Source organism: Theropithecus gelada, chromosome 7b (genome assembly GCF_003255815.1).
Source record: "Theropithecus gelada isolate Dixy chromosome 7b, Tgel_1.0, whole genome shotgun sequence".
Taxonomy (NCBI): Eukaryota; Metazoa; Chordata; class Mammalia; order Primates; family Cercopithecidae; genus Theropithecus; species Theropithecus gelada.
Window position 1 is genome coordinate 89,325,418 of NC_037675.1, and position 22,468 is coordinate 89,347,885.

The 22,468-nt window shown below is 35.2% G+C and overlaps 1 protein-coding gene across 3 annotated transcripts in view; it reads right to left on the minus strand.

Moving 5' to 3' along the window:
• Positions 1-22,468, minus strand: part of GALC (galactosylceramidase) — a 57,681-nt gene that overhangs the window by 11,522 nt on the left and 23,691 nt on the right. For all 3 annotated transcript variants that reach the window (XM_025391550.1, XM_025391549.1, XM_025391552.1), the window contains 7 exons: positions 20,696-20,851; positions 17,547-17,671; positions 15,518-15,645; positions 6,087-6,176; positions 5,273-5,359; positions 3,135-3,285; positions 965-1,145 (listed from right to left, as the gene is read on the minus strand). In XM_025391550.1, coding sequence (XP_025247335.1) covers positions 965-1,145; positions 3,135-3,285; positions 5,273-5,359; positions 6,087-6,176; positions 15,518-15,645; positions 17,547-17,671; positions 20,696-20,851 — 918 coding nt within the window. The remainder of the gene's footprint in view (positions 1-964; positions 1,146-3,134; positions 3,286-5,272; positions 5,360-6,086; positions 6,177-15,517; positions 15,646-17,546; positions 17,672-20,695; positions 20,852-22,468) is intronic.

Genomic DNA, 22,468 nt, shown 5'->3' on the forward strand with positions numbered 1-22,468 from the left:
CACTGCACCTCAATAACTCTTCCTAGTGTTATAAGAGTTCCAGGGGCTCTGGACAACTGAAAGTTTCTTGAGACTTATGTCAGAGCTTGGAACTAGAATCAGGATTTCTAACAGGGAGTAAGGCACTTCAGGAGGGATAAACACTTCCTGCACACTCCACAGACAAGCAATTCAAGGCCCTTTTCAGAATTCTTTTCTCTTCCCTCTCCAGTTTCCAAGCTTTGGATATGGCTTTTTGGTGGCTTGGTATTCTTAGTACTAGCTCTAAACCTGGAATGTTTGTTTGTTTTTATCCCGCAGTGGAATCATACTAGTTATAGGAAAAAATGAAAAAGAAACACGTAAGACAGGTATAATAAGTCAGCACATAGAAATTCTGTAACTAAACTAAAGAGGAAGGGAAAGTTTTAGTTTGGCATTATATTTTATGTGAATAGTATAACTTGTCTCTTTACCAGATGACTAAATAAAAAGTTAAATTCAGTAGGCAACTAAAGCTGATTTGCTTTTTACTATTGCCATCTAGGGTCACCTAGTAAATAGATTTTTTAGTGACTAAGATGGTGTAATTCTATGATTGGTCCACCAGATGGCAACACCAGATCAACAAATCAACTCTCCAGCAAAACAAAAACTTAAAAACACCTCACAAATCCGTCTGTTTATAAATAAATATTAAATTATAATTGGGTCCAAAAGTCCTCAGTTTTTATACTGAAATAAAATTGTTCTTGTAATAATCACTATTAAATAGGGCAAAGATGAGGGAAGGACACTGAGGCAGCAAAACAATGTGCAGCTTTGTGGTTATCACCATAATATTCAACAACCCTTAATATTACATATTACACAACTATTAGGTTCTTGAACAAGGAGGACTATTGAAAGCTCTTCACTTCAAAATGTACCTGACAATATTACAAGGGTATTTCAGCCAGATCCACATTGAGAACATCAATCTTACCAGTTGTAGTCTCCTATAATACTGATTGTGTTGGATGCATCGGCAGCCCACGTAATGGGTCTCTGGTTGAGAACTTGGCGTAGCGTGAAGTGATGCTCACCAGGGTCTTCCATATTTGTAAAATATTCAAATACACCAGTTTGATCAGCAAAGTTTGGAGCTTCACTAAAAAATGGGTAATCTGTTCAGAACATAAGAAATTCTCTGTTTAGTATCAAATCCTTCAGAAGTTCTCCTTGCTGATATTTTACAGTATGTCTGAAACACTTCTGAAAGTTTTTAATAAATAAATAACATCTAAACCAAAGTTTAGGACCCTACATCTATAAAGATATATTAATTTTTGTATCATCATTACTAAATATCAAGATGATGAATTTGACATATAGATGCTGCATAATACTTAATCCAGGCATCTGGTGTAGAGGAAAAGTCATGAGTTCTGAAGTAAGTATGACCTAGGTTCAAATTCCAGCTCAGTATGTTGCCCTGAACAAGTTATTTAACTGCCCTGCATCTAAAGTTTCTTCATTTCTAGGTTTGCAGGAGGACAAGAGAATTAAAGAAAAGATAAAGTGTACATAAGCCAGCATCTGGCAAGGGCTCAATAAGGGATAGCTTTATTATTTCTAATATCTGTCAAGCAAGGTTCCAAATCATGGGTCACAATCACCTGCCAAAAGAGCATAAGAAAAGCTTACTAAATGAAGCATAAAATTTACAAATTTTCTTCTACTTCTAAACTGCAGCAAAAACCAGTTTGGGGCCTAAGTTATCAATCCCTTTTTAGTTTTACTAAATTAAATTTTAGTCTTAACAATAATGAATGCTGTAGAGGAGAAATTTTAGTTGTAATATCTTATAGCTCTTATACCTCATGCTTTTCTAAATGTTTTTGCATTCATTACCTCATTTGAAACATTTAGAACCCTAACAAGTATCTCCAGAGCCTAGTTTATAATATTTAACTTTAGTTTTAAATTTATATTGTAGCTCATAAAGTATTACATTTTATATCTGAAGGTATGGAATTGCCTCTTGGTCTTCAGGGTCACAAAATATTGGTCTTGGTGCTGGCAGTTCTTCAATCTCATTAACTAGGCCATATCCCACACAAATTCCTCACTTACTGAAGGCAGAAGTCACCTTTGCTAACAGAGAACCAACCAAGCAACAGATTTTAAAGACCTATGTTTCACAAAATTAATGGGTTTATCTAAGAGGCCATTTCAAAGAGCTGGAGAAAAACAAACCACCAAGCTCCCCCTGAGGGTCACTGTTGTCTGTATTATAGTTGAGAGGACTCCACTACACAGTCCAAAAGGCCTTCTACTCCAGCCAACTAGATCATTTCCCGAGAAAGAAAGGTGAGACCCTGCAGCAGTGACTGGGAAAGGGTGATAGGAGTGTCCACCTTTGGTGGAACAAGCAGCTCTGCAGCAAACAGGAGGTTCAAGTGATGCTCCAGCAATGCCAGTTCCCTCCCTATTACTCTCCTGCTACAGACTGTAGGAGCAGATTACAAAGCCACCTGACCCTGTCTGTGAGACCCATAAACCTATAGAACACTATCAACTAGTCAACAAATTTTGTTACTTACTGACTAGGAATATAACTACAGTGACCATATCTTCTAACTGTTTTCCAAGTGGTTTTCCTAAATCACCTATAACCAAAAACTTTTCTAAGAACTTTAGGATAGATTTTCCTAGAAAATCAAGAGAGCTCAATAAGAATCTCGGAGGCACAGGATAGTATATGAGTTAGATCACCCAATGACAACATAACTGCCCATAAGCACTCAGTTCACTAGCACTGCGGAAAGACACATATAAATGTGTCTTAAACTCCACACAGAAGGAAGATGTCAGTAATGGCTAACGGGGCAGTAGCAAAGTTACAAAGTTTAAGTTTCACCAAAAGCAAATTAGAATTATAACTTTCATTCTAACAATGAACTCTATATTTTTTCTGAAACTGAAAAATACAGGGTCCTCAAATTTAGATTTACCATAAAGTAATATAAAAAATTAGCCCTCCTTTTGCCACATATGAGATGTAGGAGCTAAATGAATGTGCTTTTGACAGCCACTCCATCATGCCCCCAGTATGACAGGTAGAAATCAACACACTATAGAGACAAAGTTAAGTTTTAGTGAAAAATACTCACCAACATTGAAATCATCCTTATAGGTACTTGGGAAGCGCTGGGATTTTGGAGGAGGCAGGTAGCTGCCTTTGCGACCAGTGGTGAGAGTGGTGAGTGTGAACAGCTCATCTTCTTGCAGTTTCAGTGTGAAACTGCCATTGCTGTCGAGGAGCTGAAAAAGAAGACACTACTGTATTCAAGACTGGACAAAATAGCTTTTGTAAAAAATTAGCTTAAAGAAAAGTCCAAATCATTTCTGTTAGAACTTCCTAAACATTTGTGGAAAACTCACCAATACCAAGGCCCTTGGAATCTTTTTTTCCTAAGTATTTTAGAAAACTTCATAAAATTATGCTTTATAATTTTAAACAACCTTAATTCATGGAAGGAAGGACTAAACAATCTCAAAATCTATTTCTATTAGCCTATTCTTTTCCACTACACAGTAAGCTCCTTAAAGCTTGGATATATTCAATACATGCAACTAAGAGACCTGCTTTTTTCCCTCTCAGTAGTTTTACTAAGGTAGAAAACGCCATAAAATATCACTGTTGATCCAGTTGTTAATCACAGAAATCCTTTTACAATTAAGAGAGGAAAATCCTGCTCATTTTATGTTCAATATATATTTAAACTAGCAAGTTAGGCTCATGTCACACTTAAAATCTTGGCAACTTAATCTCTTTAAGCCACAATCTCCTCATCTACAAAATGAGGAAAAAATACATACCTCATAGAGCTGTTGTGATGATTAAACCAGATAATGCTTTTAAAGTGCTAAGCCCAGTGTGCGACCAATGGGAAACACTCCCAATATCAAAGCTGCTCTATGCTAAATGTAGACCTCTGAAGACACTGGAATCCTTTGCATAATCACTGAAGGCATTAAATCTATGGCCATTTTATGAAATTTGAACCTGTTTTTTCTACTTTGAATTAAAGGAGTTATTATCCTTGTTTTAACAGTAGGTTGATGATCAGATCTATGAAATACCTGATGTTATATTCAGGTTGAAGAATAACCCCAAATGACATTATTTTTCTTATGGGGAAAATCAATTCTATTATGCTATTCCTAGCAATTTTGTTACACAAAAAGTAGGAACCTTTTTTTCAGAACTTAATATATAATAAGGTGTTTTATCACTATTAGTGACTAGTTGGTTATCAGAACATTAATAATAACCAGAAAAAGTGGTAGATTTGTGTCAATTAAGTGAAATAATGTGCTTGTTTGGGTCAATTCGTTCTTCGAAACCTTTCCCCAGAAACCACCATGGATGAAGCACTGTGGGAAGCACTTGAGATATAAAGCTAAATAAGGCAAGGCTCAGTCTTCAAGGTGTCTGGTGGAGCAGGACAAGTGTTTAACTAGGTAAGCACATGGCCCCAGGTGAATATGAGCTAAGACTGGTGAGGAAGCTTCAGAGCAAGAGACACTTGAATTGAGTCTCAAAAGATGATAAAGATGAGAAGTCATTCTCTGCAAAAAAAACAGTATGCACAAAGTCACAGAAGTAAATAAACAGGCATGCTACGCTTTCAAAAATGTAAGTTTAGTCTGTGAAGAGAGGCCAGTTTAGTAGGACACACATCTAGGAAGAAGACCAGTCTTCTACCTCCTGGGAGGATAATGAGGGTCATGTGCTACACTAAGGAATGTGAACTTCTAAGAAAATAATCACTGAGCTCGTCTGAGCACAGTGGTCACAAAAATCAGATCTGCATTTTTGACATTTCACTCTGTAGCAGTGATGGGTGACCTGGAAATTCAGACTGGAAAAACAAGAGGCAGTTTCTGAAATCCAGGAGAGAGATAATGAAGAACTGAAACAAGAAGTAACAGAAGTAACAGTGGTAATGGAGAATAAGGAGTGGGTAAGAGAAATTTGTGGATACAATCATCTATATTTGACCACTGGTGGGATACAGAGGGTGAATGGGAAAGACAGAGAGTCTCAAATGGGACTTAAATTTCTGACCTGGGCAGTCAGGTGATGGCATCACCATCCACCAAGACAAACTAAATGTCTAAGAGCTGAACACATCTATAAACATACAAACATAAAAATAAAAATTATTAATTAATGAAATTTCTGTTCCCTTTTACTGTTTTACTGTTGTAATACCCAAAATATAACAATTTACTTTAAAATTACCCATAGAGAATCCAGCTGCTTAAAAAGAAATCTTTCAGATGTTTTTCCAAGTTTGGTATACCACACCTGTAGCTCTGGTATTTCACTCTGTAAAGAAAAGACAAAAAAGCATGGCTGAGTAATTCATCACATCCTCTTTGAGGATTTCCAAACTCAGTACCAGCAAGAATGTACCAATGACAATATTATCTCTATTTATCAGGAGAATCACCTCAAATATTAAATAATAATATTTTTAAAAATAGGAAAACACTGTTCAAGCAAATACTTTATTCTCTAAACACTAAAGAATTTTGGCAAATGATTAAAAAATCACAGTGTCTTTGCTTCAAAAACATTCATTACTGTACCTGTGTAAAAACCTTTAAATTAAAATAACTTTCTGATATTAAAAAACAATTCTTATGCCATTAGTAATCAGAAAGGGTACTGCAGTTTCTCAATTCAAACCTAACAATTCACAGAAATAGCAAGTATCCAGTACTTTTTAAAAATATTTTTGGCATAGTATACTGTAAATATCAATGCTTGAAAGTTCCCTAGACCATACAATGCTTCTACCACCAAGAACAACTTTCTGGCAAGTGACTTTTGTAAGTGTTCCTCAAAGTCACTGAGCATTTTACCTCCTACTGGCTTCTGTCCTGTTAGATTAAAGCAAGTCAGAAGACAGAAGACACCAAGGCCTCTGTCAATTCATATACAAACTGTTAATAGTTCATAATATGAGGCTCCACTTAAGAACTACTGGCCTGTGATAGAATATACAAATTCTTAAATCAAAACCAAAATAAAGTTAAACATATTTACTTACAAAAGATCCCTTAAGAACAAAGGTAGCAAATTGTTGTGACACATTGAAATAAGGAAGAAATGGCCGTATGCACTTAGAATGTTTATGACTCTGAAAAAAAAAAAATCACATACATTATCCAAATGATGTATAAGCTACCTTAGGGGAAAAAAAGTCCAATAGTTAATGCCCAAGATTAACAGAAATTAACATATACTAGATAACAAATATGAGTTTATTTCACATTTTTAAAGACTTTCTTATATTATTATCTTTACTGAATGTGTATTGTATGTTCCTAGTCAAATGCAAAGGTCAGTGGCATTTCAACTGGATCAAATTTTGAATTCATAGCTAAACTGTAGAAACATATGGCACGCAGATTAATTTTTTGTTATAACTGTTTTCCAACTAAAATACATCAAATAAAAAGCAAAAGTAAGACTGTTTTCACTGAAAAGATATCTCATCTACATATAACTTTCGTTCTCATGTAAGAAGTAAAATATATATATATAATGGATGTGTATATATATAGTATACATAGATATCAAATACACACTAAGGTCAGCTAAATATATGTAACAGTTCTCACACTGCCATCATTTTTTACTAAATAGTCACTACTATGGGCTGGGATCAAAAGAAGTATGAGATATAATCCCTACTTTAAGAGATTCCACAGTCACAGAATACTTACAGTACAGTTTTATTTCAGGCTTTGCAGACAATTAAAAAACTACTTTCATAATCAGAGATTTCAATACCCATCTCTTAGTAATTGATAGTACAACTAGATGGACAATCAGCAAGGATATAAGAGATTTGAACAACACTACCAAACAAAGTGCCTTGACATCTATAAATGACTACATCTAGAAATAGCAGGGTGCAAATTCTTTTCAAGTGCACATGGAACATTGACCAAACTCACCATACTCTGATCCATGAAGCAAGTCCTCATAAATACAGGAAGATTCAAGTCACAAAAAGTACTTTTTAAACCACAACAGAATTAAATCAGAAATGAATAATTGAAAACCTTCTGGAAAAGTCAAAAATATTTACAAACTATCAAATTTCTAAATAATCAATAGATCAAAGGCAAAATAAAAAGAGAAATTAGAATTTTCAGCTTTATGAAAATGAAAACACAACATATCACAATTTGTGATATGCCACTAAAGCAATACTTAGGAGGACATTTACAGTACTAAATACCTAGATTAGAAATCAAGAAAGGATTTGAGAGTTCAGCTTCTGTCTTGAGATACTAGAAAAATAGGAGCAAATTTTAAAAGATTATAAATTGGGGTCAGTGTATACTGCTCGGGTGATGGGTGCACCAAAATCTCACAAATCACCACTAAAGAACTTATGTAACCAAATACCACTTGTTCCCCAAAACACTGTGGAAATAAATTTTTTTTAAAAAGTAAAAATAAAAATAAAAAAAACAAAATAAGCAAGGAAAATAATAATGAGCGAAGAAGAATCAATTAAACAAAAACAAATTTAAAAACCACAAGAAAATAATAAAACCAAAAGCTGATCCTTTGAGAAGATCAATACAGTTGAAAAACTTCTAGCCAGACTAATAAAAGATCAGGTTGACAGAAAACATGCATTTCAACAATAAGAAAGGTGACATCACTAGAGATTAGAGATTTACCTAAGGGGACAGGCAAGGCATGAAATAGCTTCAAACCTTTTCTTAAAGGAATTGATATTTGACACAGAGCATAGAGACGTTTAAGACTAATGTTGCTCTAAAATATAATGGAGGTTTTGGTGAAAAGAAAATAAGAGACCAGTAGCTTCACCATAGGCATAAGCTAAACCACAGCCCAGCCTAGCATCCTGTTGAGAACCAAAAAAAAAAAAAAACAAAAGAAAAGAAAAAAAAAGTGACAGTTAAAAAAAAAAAAAATCTCCTGTGGTCAGAAGAAAACTGAAATACTAACCTCAAACCACCCCTGAAAATGAGCTGGAATTTAATTGGATCAGTCTTTGCAACAACTTAAGCCGCCAGGGCATTGTTTAAAACAATACAGAAATCCACCAGCAGTTAGTGTAACTTACAGTGAGGTGTGATCAAGGAGTCCTGGAAAAACCAATGTCATCCCAGGGTGACTGTGGATATGCCGAAAGCCACATTCTCCAAGGAGCAACATTTCAGGCTTTACAGTGTGTATGGGGGTAGAGGGAGGGAACAGACTTAACTAAAATACTCCAGCAAATCACTAAATAAATAAACAAACAACAACTAGCCTTAAGCGGGAGAGGATCAATGCCCAGAGTTGCTAGCATGTATTATACATGAGTTGGTACCATATATTATATATAAGGTCCAGTTTCCAACAACACACAAAAAAGTAAGACATTCAAAGAAATAGGCATTATTTCATTCTTTTCTATGGCTGAAGAGTATTTTATGGTATATATATATACCATGAATATATATATATATATATTTCCTTATCCACTCATCAGTTGATGGGCACTTAGGTTGATTCCATATCTTTCAATTGTGAACTGTGCTACAACAAACATATGTGTGCAGGCGACTTTTTGATACAATGACTTGTTTTCTTTTGGGTAGATACCCAGTAGTGGGTTTGCAGGAATGAATGGTAGTAGATCAATCTACTTTAGTTCTTTGATAAATCTCCACACTGTTTTCCATATAGGTTGTACTAACTTACATTCTCAGCAGCAGTGGATAAGCACTCTCTTTTCACCACATGCATGCCAACATCTATTGTTTGACGTTTCTTAATGGCCATTCTGGCTGGTGTAAGGTGGTATCTCATTGTGGTTCTAATTTGCATTTCCCTGATGATTAGTGATGTTGAGCATTTTTTTCATCTGTTTTTTGGCTATTTGTATATCTTCTTTTGAGAAATGTCTATTCATGTCACCTGCCACATTTTAATGGGATTTGTGCTTTTCTTGCTGGTTTGAGTTCCTTATAGATTCTGGATGCTAGTCTTTTGTCAGATGCATAATTTGTAAATGTCTTCTCCCATTCTGTAGGTTGTCTGTTTACTCCAATGATTCTTTGCTTTGCAGAAGCTTTTTAGTTTAATAAGGTCCCATTTATTTATTTTTGTTTTGCTGCATTTGCTTTTGCGGTCTTAGTCATAAATTATTTGCCTAGGTCAACGTACAGAATAATTTTTCCTAGATTTTCTTCTAGAATTTTCATGGTTTCAGGTCTTAGATTGAAGCCTTTAATCCATCTTGAGTGAATTTCTGTATATGTTGAGGTGAGAGGTAGGGATGCAGTTTCCTTATTCTATATGTTGCTATCCAATTTTCCCAGCACCATTTATTAAATACGACGTCCTTTCCCCAAATTTATATGTTTGAATGCTTTGTCAAAGATCAGTTGGTTTTAAGTATTTGGCTTTATCTTTGGGTTCTCTATTCTGCTCTATTGATATATGACTGCTAGACCTAATAAACGAATTCAGGAAAGTTTCAGGCTACAAAATCAATGTACACAAACAATGTGCATAAATCAGCAGCACTGCTATATACCAATAATGACAAAGCTGAGAATCAAATCAATAATTCAATCTCTTTTAGAATAGCTACAAAAAATATATAAGAATATACTTAACCAAGAACCAATAGTTCTAAAAGGAGAACTATTATACAAAACACTACTGAAAGAAATAATAGATGATGCAAACAAATGGAAATACATCCCTATGCTCATGGATTAGAAAAATCAATATTGTGAAAATGTTACCACAATGCCCAAAGCAATCTACATATTCTGTGTAATTCCTATCAAAATACCAACATCATCTTTCACAGAATTAGAAAAAACAATCCTAAAATTCATATGGAACCAAAAAAAGAATCCAAACAGCCAAAGCAATCCTAAACAAAAAGAACAATCTGGAGGCATCACATTATCTAACTTCAAATTATACTACAAGGCTATAGTAACCAAAACAGCATGTTATTGGTTTAAAAACATATATTTATATATAAAGTAACAATGTCCTACTGAGTTTGCATCATGCAGTGTTGTGATATGTGTGCTAATAATAGAAAAAAAGGGGAAAGGGAACAGATCAACAAGGGAATTCAGCATAATCTACTGGAATTCGGTTAGTTTAAATCTGAAGTGAGTCCAGTAAGTTAAGATGTATATGGTAAGCCCTAGAATAATCACTAAAAAATAACTCACAAAAATATAGTGAATAATTAATATTGTCAACATGGCCGTACTACCCAAAGCAATCTATAGATTTAATGCAATCTGTATCAAAATGTCAAGGACATTCTTCACATAAATAGAAAACACAACCATAAAATTTATATAGGAACACAGAAGACCACAAACAGCCAATGCAACCCTGAGCAAAAAGAACAAAGCTGAAGGCATCACACTACCTGACTTCAAAATATACTAAAAGGCTATAGTAACTATTAATAAAACAGCATGGTTTTGGCATAAAAGCAGATACACAGACAAATGGAACAGAATAGAAAGTCCAGAAATAAATTCATGCCCTATGACCAACTAATTTTCAACAAAGGTGTCAAGAATACACACTGGGAAAAAGGACAGTCTCATCAATAAACAGCACTGGGAAAAATGGACAGCCACAGGCAGAAGCATGAAACTGGACCCCTACCTCTCACAATATACACAAGTCAACTCAAAATTGATTACATACTTAAATATAAAACCCGAAACTATGAAACTAGAAAAAAACAAAGGGAAAGTGCTTTATGACAATGAGCTGGGCAAGAATTTTTTTAAATAAGACCTCAAAAGCACAGACAAAGCAACAACAGACAAAGGGATTACATCAAAGTGAAAAGCTTTTGCACATAGTTACCATGTGATCCAGCAATTCCACTCCTACATATATACCCAAGAGAACTGAAAACACATCCACAGAAAAACTTGTACACATATGCTAATCCACATCATTAGTCATAACAGCCATGAAGGGGTTCGAGACACACTGCCCCCAAATATTTTACAGTGAAGTAATCTGAGAAAAATGCAGAAGCAGGAAGTTTACTCTCTGACCTTCTCCTTTCTCCTCTGAAGCAGGTCGCAAAAGAAACAAAGTAAAACAGCCTACAAAATAGGAGGAAATATTTGCAAATTATACATGAGACAAGGGGTTAATATCTAGATTATATAAAGAACTTAAACAACAAGAACAACAACAAAACAGTCCGATTTGAAATTGGGCAAAAGACTGTTCAGACATTTCTCAGAAGAAGACATATAAATGGTTAACGGGTACATGAAAAAATACTCACATCACTAATCATCAGGGAAATGCAAATCAAAACCACAATGGGATACCACTTCCCTCTACTTAGAATGGCTATCACCAAAAAGACAAAAATAAAACAAGTATTGGTGAGGATGTGGAAAAAAAGAAATACTTACTTAATGTTGGTGGGGTTGTAAATTGGTACAGCCACTATGAAAGATTCCTACAAAATTAAAAATAGGCAGGGCATGTGGTAGCTCACGCCCATAATCCCAGCACTTTGGGAGGCTGAGGTGGGCAGATCACTTGATGTCAGGACTTCGAGACCAGCCTGGCAAATGGTAAAACCCCGTCTCCACTAAAAATACAAAAATGAGCCAGGTATGGTAGCAGGCGCCTGTAATCCCAATCACTCAGGAGGCTGAGGCAGAAGAATCGCTTGAACCCAGGAGGCAGAGGTTGCAGGGAGCTGAGATTGTACCACTGCACTCCAGCCTGGAAGTGCAGAGTGACATCTGCCTCAAAAAAAAAAAAAAAATTAAAAGAACTACCATATGATCCAGTAATCCCACTACTGTGTATATATCCCCCAAAATAAAATATGTATTGTTGAAGAAGTATCTGCACTCCCATGTTTGTTAAAACACTATTTATAATAGCCAACCTGAGTGTTCAACAATGAATGCATGAATAAAGAAAGTGTGATATATATACACAGTGGAGTATTATTAGTCATAGAATGAAATCCTGATATTTGCAACAACATGGAGGAATATGGAGGATATCATGTTAAGTGAAATAAGCTAGACACAATAAGACAAACACCTCATCACACTTACATGTGGAATTTTAAAAAAGAAGAGTTGACATCACAGATGCAGAGAGTAGAACAGTGGTTACCAGACACTTGGGTAGGGCTGGGGAGGGAAGGACAGGAAGAGGTCGGTCGATGGGTCCAAAGTACCTATTGCACAGGAGGTATAAGCTCTGGTGTTTTATTGCACACTAGGGTGAAGACGGTTAACAGTAAGGTTTTGTGTATTACAAAACAGCTAGAAGAGAGGCTTTTGAATGCTTTCATTACAAAGAAATGATAAATTCATGAGGTGATAGGCATACCCTGAGTTGATCATTATCCCACATGTATGTATCAAAACATCAAATTGTACCGTGTGTCAATAAAAAACAAAAATTTCCTGATTTCAAAAGTTACCAGATAGCTACAGTACTTAAGACAGTGTGGTGCTCACATTAGGATAGATATATAGGCCAACAGAATAAAACTGAGGTTCCAGAAATAAACCCTCAAATTTATTGCCAATTGATTTTCAACAAGGGTGCCACGACAATTCAATGAAAAAGGAATAGTCTTTTCAAAAAATAGTGCAGGGACAACTGGATATCAAAATGCAAAAGAATCAAGTTGGACACACATATAACCCCAGTTAAGAAAGAAAATGGACCAAAAATCTAAATTTAAGAATTAAAACTCTAAAACTCTTAAAGGAATACATAAACATAAATCTTCAGAACCTTGAATTAGGCAATAATTTCTTAGATATGACACCAAAAGCACAAGAAACAAAAGAGAAAACAAAGTGGACTTCATCACAATTTAAAACTTTTTTTAATTCAAAGGGTACCATTAAGAAAATGAAAGACAACCCATACAAAGGGAGAAAATATCTGCAAATTATATTTCTGATTTCTGATAAGGAATTTTTATATAGAATAAAGAACACTTATGACTCAATAATAAAAACACAAATATTCCAATCTAAAAATGGGGAGAGTTTAAACAGACATTTCTCCAAAGAAGATATACTACTTGCCAATAAGCACATGAAAAGATCCCCACATCATTAGTCCCTAGGAAAATGCAAATCGAACTACAATAACAGCACTTCATATCCACTAGGATGGCTATAATCAAAGGCACAGACAATAAGAACTGTTGGGGAGGATGTGGAAAATTGTAAGCTTCATAAACTACTGGTGGCAATGTAAAATGGTGTAGTAACTTTGGAAAACAATTTGGTAGTTCCTCAAAATCCCAAAGACAGAGTTACCATGTGACCTAGCAATTCCACTCCTACATATATACCCAAGAGAACTGAAAACACATCCACGGAAAAACTTGTACACACATGCTAATCCACATCATTAGTCATAACAGCCATGAAGGGGTTCAAGACACACTGCCCCCAAATATTTTAAAGTGAAGTAATCTGAGAAAAATGCAGAAGCAGGAAGTTTACTCTCTGACCTTCTCCTTTCTCCTCTGAAGCAGGTCGTAAGACTCTCATTCAACAGGTGCTCTCCCTATATTCCTTATCTCTGAAGACAGTTTCTGGTGAAAGATGAGATGCCTACTCACTCTACGAGCCTGCAGATGAGATCCTGAGACACTGACAAAAAGCTGACAGAAAGGTAAGAATTCTGACCAAGTCCTGCTCTTCTAGATCTCTGCCTGAAGTACTTGATTAAGAGAAGACAATTAAAAACAAACAAACAACAAAAAAAACTTTTCATCCTTTCCTCTCCAAATTCAGATTAGCAGAAGAAAAATATTTGTTTGGTTTGTGACTCTTATATAAATTTAGTTTTGGGTACTCATTACCTGTAGATCCCTTCCCTCCCAGAGTCAGCTATTGCTTTCCTATTTGTCTCATTTTGTGCACTGAGAACCTGGCTTGACTTCACACCCGTCAGGGATGTGTGAGCTGTCAGTTTTGCGTATGCAGGCAGCCAACTTCAAGGTGGGGGCCCCAAGAGTACAACCGGACAAAAATGTGATTTGCACTCCATTGGCAGCTAGTTTACCAACTACTGCCAGCTCTGACAGGGAGTGGGGAGTAGGGAGGTTATCTGGGTCCTTCTTTTGACTATCCTTGGGAGTGGTTCTAGGTCTTTGGAGGATCACTTCTCAGCCTTTTATTTAAAAAATTTTAGCCATGAGTCACAAAACATAGCACACAACTTGTATTTACATGGAAATACATAAGCATACAGACAGACGCCAAGATCTTATGGCTTTTATTTTTAAAATTTTAGCCAGGAGTCATAAAACATAACACACAACTCACTGATTTATACAAAATATTCGGCTCTCATCCTTTCTCGGTGATCAAGTGTAGATTTTTGGGGGGCTGCATCTTTTTACACCCTCTTTTGAGAATCCTCTTCACCCAGGGTAAGACATAAAAGGCTTATTGTTTTGCGTTGTGAGTCACTTAATAGATACCTTTGGTTTAAAAAATCAATACTGCCAGGAATATTTACTGTTTGTCCTGGCTCAAACCTGATGGTAGGCTATTTGAAAGAATTTTTTTTAAGAGTCTATGGTCAGGAGTCGGACAAACTGTAGGCTGACATTCAGAACCTGATACACATAAACACACACACACACACACACACACTCTTACACTTTTTTAAAGGTTACTCTGTTCTCTGTTTTGGATCTTACTTCTCCCATGGGAACTTAATTGCTAAAAATCCTTCTTCACATAAGCCCTGCTGACTATATGCACTTCCCATTCTGTTTACCTCCTTCTTGTTGGAACTTCATTGACCTCTTTGGGAAGCTTGAGATCTCCCCAAACTGGTACCTCTAAGACTTCTCCTCTCCATTTGGTTCTGCTTCTCCATCCACCTTTTTTCACCTTCATTCTTTCATTCAGTTCTCTTGAATCCTTGATATGTCCGCCTTCAAGCTCCTACCTCTTCCCATGCCTCTGTCCACCTGTCAGACCTATTCCCTTCCTACTCAAGCCCCTCAGTCACCTGAATTTTAAGCTCCTTGCTCTCAACAGACTTAAGGTCTCCCCAAAACAACCCAAAACAACCTGAGGATGAAAAAGGAAAAAGTCACAGCCTCCATAAGATGACATATCAGGGCAAGGGAAGGTCGTGAAGGTCTTCTCCACAAATATTGGTAAATAGGTAACCTTAATTTTGTCCCAATTGCCAGAAACAAAGTGGAGAAAAGATGAGAGCTGACTATTTTGTATAAATCAGTGAGTTGTGTGCTACATTTTACGACTCATGGCTAAAATTTTTTTAATAAAAGCCATAAGATCTTGGCATCTGTCTGTATGCTTATGTATTTACACGTTAAAAAAGTATTCAGTTTTATATAATGTTATTTTTCCAATAGTAAAGAAGTGAGTTAACCCAATAGCAACAACAAAAGTTTACCATGGTTTCAATGATGATGGTGAGGTTCCCTAAGCCATCAGTCAGAGCTACATAGCTTCCTCCTTTCTCTAAATGGCCAACTGTCTTCAGGTAATACCAGCCAGGTTGAGTAAACTGAGTGGTATGAGCTATAGAAAAACAAAGTTTGAAATAAGATAAAAATGGCAATAATAGTATTTCTTTTGGAAAAAATAAAGCTGTATATCAGTTTAGGTCTGATTGATTCAAACAAGCTATTTTCTATTTTGGAGGAATGTATCTGTCAACCTTGTGTTTAAATTTTTAAATAATTAATCTAGATAAATGAAATAATTGCAAGAAGATTCCCGGAATGATAGGTAAAAATAAATGAACCTGTCAGTTCAAGAATATGATCAGTCTTTTTTTCAAGAACACAACAGTTATTCCCCCGCAACCTTAGTTCCTCACTATTTAACCCATCCTAAATAGCTACCAATAAAAAGGTTTAAAAAGTTAATAACGAATTTCAGAAACTAACTTTATGGTTTCAAACATATTTATTTCCACCACATGTACACTTATTGGTCACCTCCTAAGCTCGTCCTGAAAATGCACTGAGCAATATACTATGTCCCAACCCCTGGAAAAGTCACAAAATTAAGAGCATTAGTTCATCTAGATAATGTGGGGCCAACAATTTCAACATTCAAGGGGCTGATATATAAGTCTAACCTTAATTTTCTCATATGATTCTCAATATTAGAATATACAAGTTTAATATACAAGTCTAACCTTAATTTTCTCATATTTTTGGGAGGACAATTTAAGGAGTTTAGAATAACATCATGATTACATGATTAATATGATTACAAATCTGTCTTAGGAGAGCACAACTAAAAGGGAAAACCACCAAATTTAAGTTTAAAATAAAAACAAATTCACTCCAAATTCATAATTTTCTTCTGAAAGGATTTTACCTTTAAAGAAATTAGCTTTTTAGAAAGATTGTTAGGATTTTTAAACAAAATGGTCATAAATGTTTAATATTTTACAAAAAAAAATTGCAGAAAAAATTTCAACATTATTCAGCAACAGATTTTGTTATTTTGTTTAGATTATATTCACTATTAGTATGGTTATATCTCTTCATGAAAAAGTGACACTATGCCATGCATCCCTGCATAATCTCAACTTCCCTTGTGACTAAGGAATGATACTGTACCGAAACTTTTGTATTTCAATAAAAAATGGATGTATTATCTATAGCCCTGCTCATTGTCTCTGAGCTATATAAATTATGTCTTGTCTGGTAGAAATTTAATTAATTTCTTCCCTGTTGTGGGAAACCCAACTTACCTCCATTGACAATTCATCTCCAGTTCCCTTACACTACAAAAATGTGTGCTATGCTGACTTTTTATTTGAACTGTTTCTAACATCTGCCATGTGCCAGGATCCTTCGTATCATATGGGTAACATAAAATCTTCAGTATACGCTCATTTTAAATCTTTATAAGCTTTACATTGTTACCTATTTTGAAATTTACCTTTTCACAACCCACATTTCACAGATTTAGGGGACAGTATAAAGCCATATTTCACATAACTTTCATATTTACTTATTCATTTGATGATTCAATAAATATAGTATTTTTAATCATCTACCTTTGATTTTGCTAGCATATTATTCTAATTGAAACTATATTAATATAAAAGAACAAAGTGTCTCCAAAGCTAAGCTTAAGACTTCTAGATACTCTATTTACAAATACATAATTTTATTAGCAATTATCATCATTTGTAATTATATCCTTAGATGATTATTAATTTCAGCTCTTCCTTTCCCTCTCTGTCTCCTCCTGTCCTACACTTTTCTAAAAGCCTGGTCTTACAATAATCAGAGAGTAGTCTAGTTACCCAAAATATTCTTATAAAACACTGGCAAATCTTGCTTAGATCACATACTTAAAACACGCATAGACACACAGTTTATATAATCTTCTCTAAGTGTTTTTCTGTTGTCTCTTAGAGAAGAATTTAGGGAGTGAGAGATGGAACTGAACCATACCTGACACCCAGACAGGAGATTCTACCACGTAGTGACCACTCCATGGCTCCTGGGCTGTCATCAACCCGCATCTCCCATAAGGCAACTGTTCATAGTAACTAGCCACTAAATTCCATGCGATTGTGCTAAAAGATGTGTTTGATAAAAAAGAAACACCAAGACAACTTGTGATAAAAATATAAATGTCTAAAAACCTGGAGTAAAAAGACTTTATCACAGTAATACGCATCTATGTAAATGACAATAAAAGGATCACCCAAAATAAGAAAATATAAGTTGTCTAAATTTATTCACATTTTGAAAAATCCAGTGTTGGGTACATTTTAATATTTTTAACGGTGAATCACATGATAAAAAATACAAATGTATTATGTGCAAGATTTTTACTGAAAAGTGGTATAGCCAGAAGACAAATCATGCCTTACTAGTACCCGACACATCACAAATTTGAGTCAAATACAAATAAAGGCTTTGTGCATACCTACTTTCAACAGTCAGCCTTCTTAATGCCCCAGTTTCATGACATAATTTTTATGAACTTGACTCTGAACTGTTCCAAAGTTTTACAATTGAGAATTCTTAGAGTCAGACTGCCTGGGTTTAAACCATGGTTTCACCACTTAACCTCTCTGTAAAATGAGGATAATAATTACATCTCTCTCATGTGAGTTTGTAAGGATTAAATATACTAATGCATAGGAAGAGTACGGAACAAGGTCTGGGCTGTAGTATTGCTATTAAATATGATTCCACTTCATCTACAAGTAGTAGTTGGATCCGACTGCTGGTCTGCTTTGTGGCCCATTCTTTCTCAGATGATCAGGCCCTAACAGTCAGAGCAGGTGCTAACCCCTAAAACTTTGACTCTCTGGTTCTCAGGAAATCCAAGGGCAAAATGGAAGTTCTTCAACTTGGTATTGTTGAGTCTCTCACAGATTAAAAAAGCACAGAGCTTACCCACAGAATTTTATTTCTTTTATCAAGTCCTCATCCAGCATTAAAAAACAGACTGACATTCTTAGCAAATCAAAGCCTTCTAATTCTATCAATACGAAGTAGAAATAATAGTCCTAATTTTCAAAACACCTTACTATTAGTGAATATTTTAAGTTCTTGTAATTTTGCCCATGGTTTGCAAGATGTGTGGTATCCTTTCTGGCTAGTGATAGATGTATCACTCAAGACAAGCTTTCTGGAGGGCATTTTGTAAAATACATACAAAACCCTTCAAAATCTATATATCTCTGACCATTCCATTTCTAAGAATACAGCCTAAGAAAATAGTCATGGGTATGTACAAAGATACTGGTATACAATTGATCATTTCAGTTTGTACAAAGCTATTAATTAAAACAGAGACAACTTCCAATTCTAAAAAGAGGAGAATATTCAATAAGGAATAATATATTTTCCACATCAGTGTTTCCCAACTTGTGTAGCATCAGAATCACTAGGGGGCACTGACTAGATGGACAGAACCCCAGGAGCCTTCCCTGTAGATTCTCATTCACAATGTCTGGGCAGCTGCCAAGGAGAAGGTATAACAACAAGTGTCTCGGGTGCTTCTTAAGGCAAGTTTGGGAAATGGTGCTTTATGTAACAGAATGTTTTAAAATGCATTTACAGCATTAAACATGATGAAGTAGAAATATAGGTAAATGTGAGAAAAAGTTCCTAATGTCATGTCAAGTGAGAAGCAGTTTTTTAAACAGATTCTATAGTATGGTCTCAATTTTGTATTAAAAATGTATACATGCCAATATAAAATAGGAGGACATTCACTAAAACTGTTAAGGATAGTTAGCTCTGGATCATAAGACTGTAGGTGATTTTGCTTCTTTCTTTGTACCTATCTTCAGTTTTCTAAATTCTCTGCCATGAAGATGCCTTACCTTAAGACCAAATTAAGTTATAACCAAACTTTCCTTAAGTATCTTTTCTTTCACAAAGAGAAGAAAAAGAACAAATACAATATATAGCAACCCACATTAATATCACAATAAATATATAAATATTGGTTTGTTTTTGTTCTATGTTTCAGAACAAAAAAGAACAAAATTTAGGAACAAAATGTGGTTCATTGTTTAGAAAGCTAATTGCAATCTATTCACAATTAAAGTGTTTTTCAAAGCATTCTCCCTTAAGAACATCTGTTTTTAAACAACAGATTACACACATTAAGTGATGCCATGAGGAATCAATCAGACAGGCTGGGAAGCAGACAGTCCACAAGACAATCAGCCTGGTCTTTTCAACAGATCACTGTCATCAAAAATGAGGAATAAGGAAGCTACTCTAGATTAAAGGAGACTTGAGGGGCGTAACTTTTAAATGCAATATGTGTGTGTTTGACTATTCCTTTTCTTAAAAAAAGCTACAAATGACATTCTGGGGGAACAATTAGGAAAATCTGAATATAGACTGAGTATTAAAAACACTCTCATGTATGAAAAAATGATACTGTGATATGTAGAAGAATATCCTTGTGTTTTGGAGACACATGCTAAAACATTTAGAGATAAAGTGTCCTTACATGTACTATTTACTATATAATTATTAAAAATACATGTAGCTTGTCAAAAATCAGAGAGCTGCATGTATTTTGCTACATATAAATTATACCTTAATAAACCAGACTTTATTTAATATAGACCATATTCAAATATAGAAAATTAGATGTAGATTAAGTATAGGTATAAAAATAGAAAATGCTGGCCGGGCGCGGTGGCTCAAGCCTGTAATCCCAGCACTTTGGGAGGCCGAGACGGGCGGATCACGAGGTCAGGAGATCGAGACCATCCTGGCTAACCCGGTGAAACCCCGTCTCTACTAAAAAATACAAAAAACTAGCCGGGCGATGTGGCGGGCACCTGTAGTCCCAGCTACTCGGGAGGCTGAGGCAGGAGAATGGCGTAAAAACCCGGGAGGCGGAGCTTGCAATGAGCTGAGATCCGGCCACTGCACTCCAGCCTGGGCGACACAGTGAGACTCCGTCTCAAAAAAAAAAAAAAAAATAGAAAATGCTAATAAGGCAAAATGTTTACAATCATTGAATCTAGGCTGGAAGAATAAGGAAGTCCACTTTTTTCTAACTCTTGTGTTTTAAAATTTTTTATAATAAAAACTCTAAAAGGTTTTTAATAACTTACGAAGTCATATAGCCATTGACATAATTCTGATTTAAAATGCGACCCCAGCAGCCTGCACCCGTGTCACTATTTAAAGTGCTAAAGTCTTCAGAAGACCAAAGCTTCTTCCCAGTCAACCTTGCATCTTTTACTGAATGGGTTCCAGGATAATGAGCCCTAGGAAAAAAAAAGGGTGGGAGTCAATGACAAAAGGTCACAATGTGGCACTTATATACATATATATTTGTTGAGTGTATAAAAACACAAGTCTTCTCCAAGGTTTTCTATTTTAAAACAGTTGGGTAGCTTCCAGGTAGATAATGAATGTAAGCATCTGCTTTACGCCCTTCTGTCTCAGCATGCCATTAAAATGACAGCAAATAAAACAAAAGGGGATAAACCTACAACAGCATACCGGATAGGAAGGAAAATCATCAATAGATAGGAAATTTCAGTCTATTTCTGGAACTCACAAAATGGATGGAAGCATGTTGAAGGATGGAGGTAGCAGAGAGGGCCACAGCCTAGAACACCCCAAGAGGAGAATGAAGTAAAGATAAGATTCAGACTTCCCAGGGGAAGCTAAGGAGCTTGGGGCAATAGTAAATGAGTGAGGAGGCCAAAAATAAGATTAGTGAAACCTTTACATAAAGTAGTACTCTCCCCTCTACTCCTGTCCTTAGAACACAGAAAGATAGCTTGGCATTTACTCCCAGGCCAAAAACAAAACAAAACAAAACAAAAAACAATACCCACAAATGGTTATTTCTTGAATAAAAAGAATAAACTACCTTGGGAAAACTAGAAATTACTGTATCAGAGCAGAGGTGGTTCTCAACCCAGATGATTTTTGTCCCTGGAGGGAATATTTGGCACTATAGGGAGATATTTTTTCAACTGTCTCACCTGGGGTTGAGGATATTTGTTACTGGCATCTAGTGAAGAGAGGCCAAAAATGCTGCTAAACATCCTACAATGCATAGGACCAACCCCTACAACAAAAAAATTGGCCATTAAAAATATCAATAGTGCAGCAGGTGAGAAACTGCCCCAGAAAATGAATGCCTCCTTCATCCTATCATTCGATGGGAGGGGAGTCAGTCAGTGGAAGTATAAATACATATTCATTACTGCAAGAGTAAAATACTCCCATAATGATGACTGTGGAAGTACTGATTATAAGAATAAAGACAATAAATTTTAAATAGAAAATAGATTGACAATCCAATAAGAGAGCACACTAGCTAAATAACTGTAGGAATAAGGGCATCTACTTTTTAGTTTAGCAATTATTTACAAAAAAATAATACAAGCAAAATAATGGAGATTAAGTTATACCATAATTCTAATCTTTGTAGTTTGGTATAGTAGTATTTATAACATCAAAAAATGATTGTGAATACTTGTGTTATTTTTTAGTTATTTAATTCCATTTTAGGTCACAAATCTTTTAGGAAAAAAATCCTATTTGGTAATTCTTTATACCTAGTGAGGATGAATTAGGGCACAATATCAATTTGGCATTCCAGGATTTCATGAGTAAGAAAATAATATACAATATATACTGGAGAACAAAAAAAGAAGTATTAGAGAAAAACGAGGTTCCACTAAGATTTTACTGAGTCACTAAACTCAGGTGAAAGCAGGCATCTATTCAGTATTGCAAATCTACACTACAAAGAAATCTAGCATCTAACAGGGTTAAGCAATCATCGTTGTGGCACTATAACACCCAACCTGAAAAATCTGGCTACTAGTCTTTTAACTAATATAAATTCAAAAAACTACATTTTT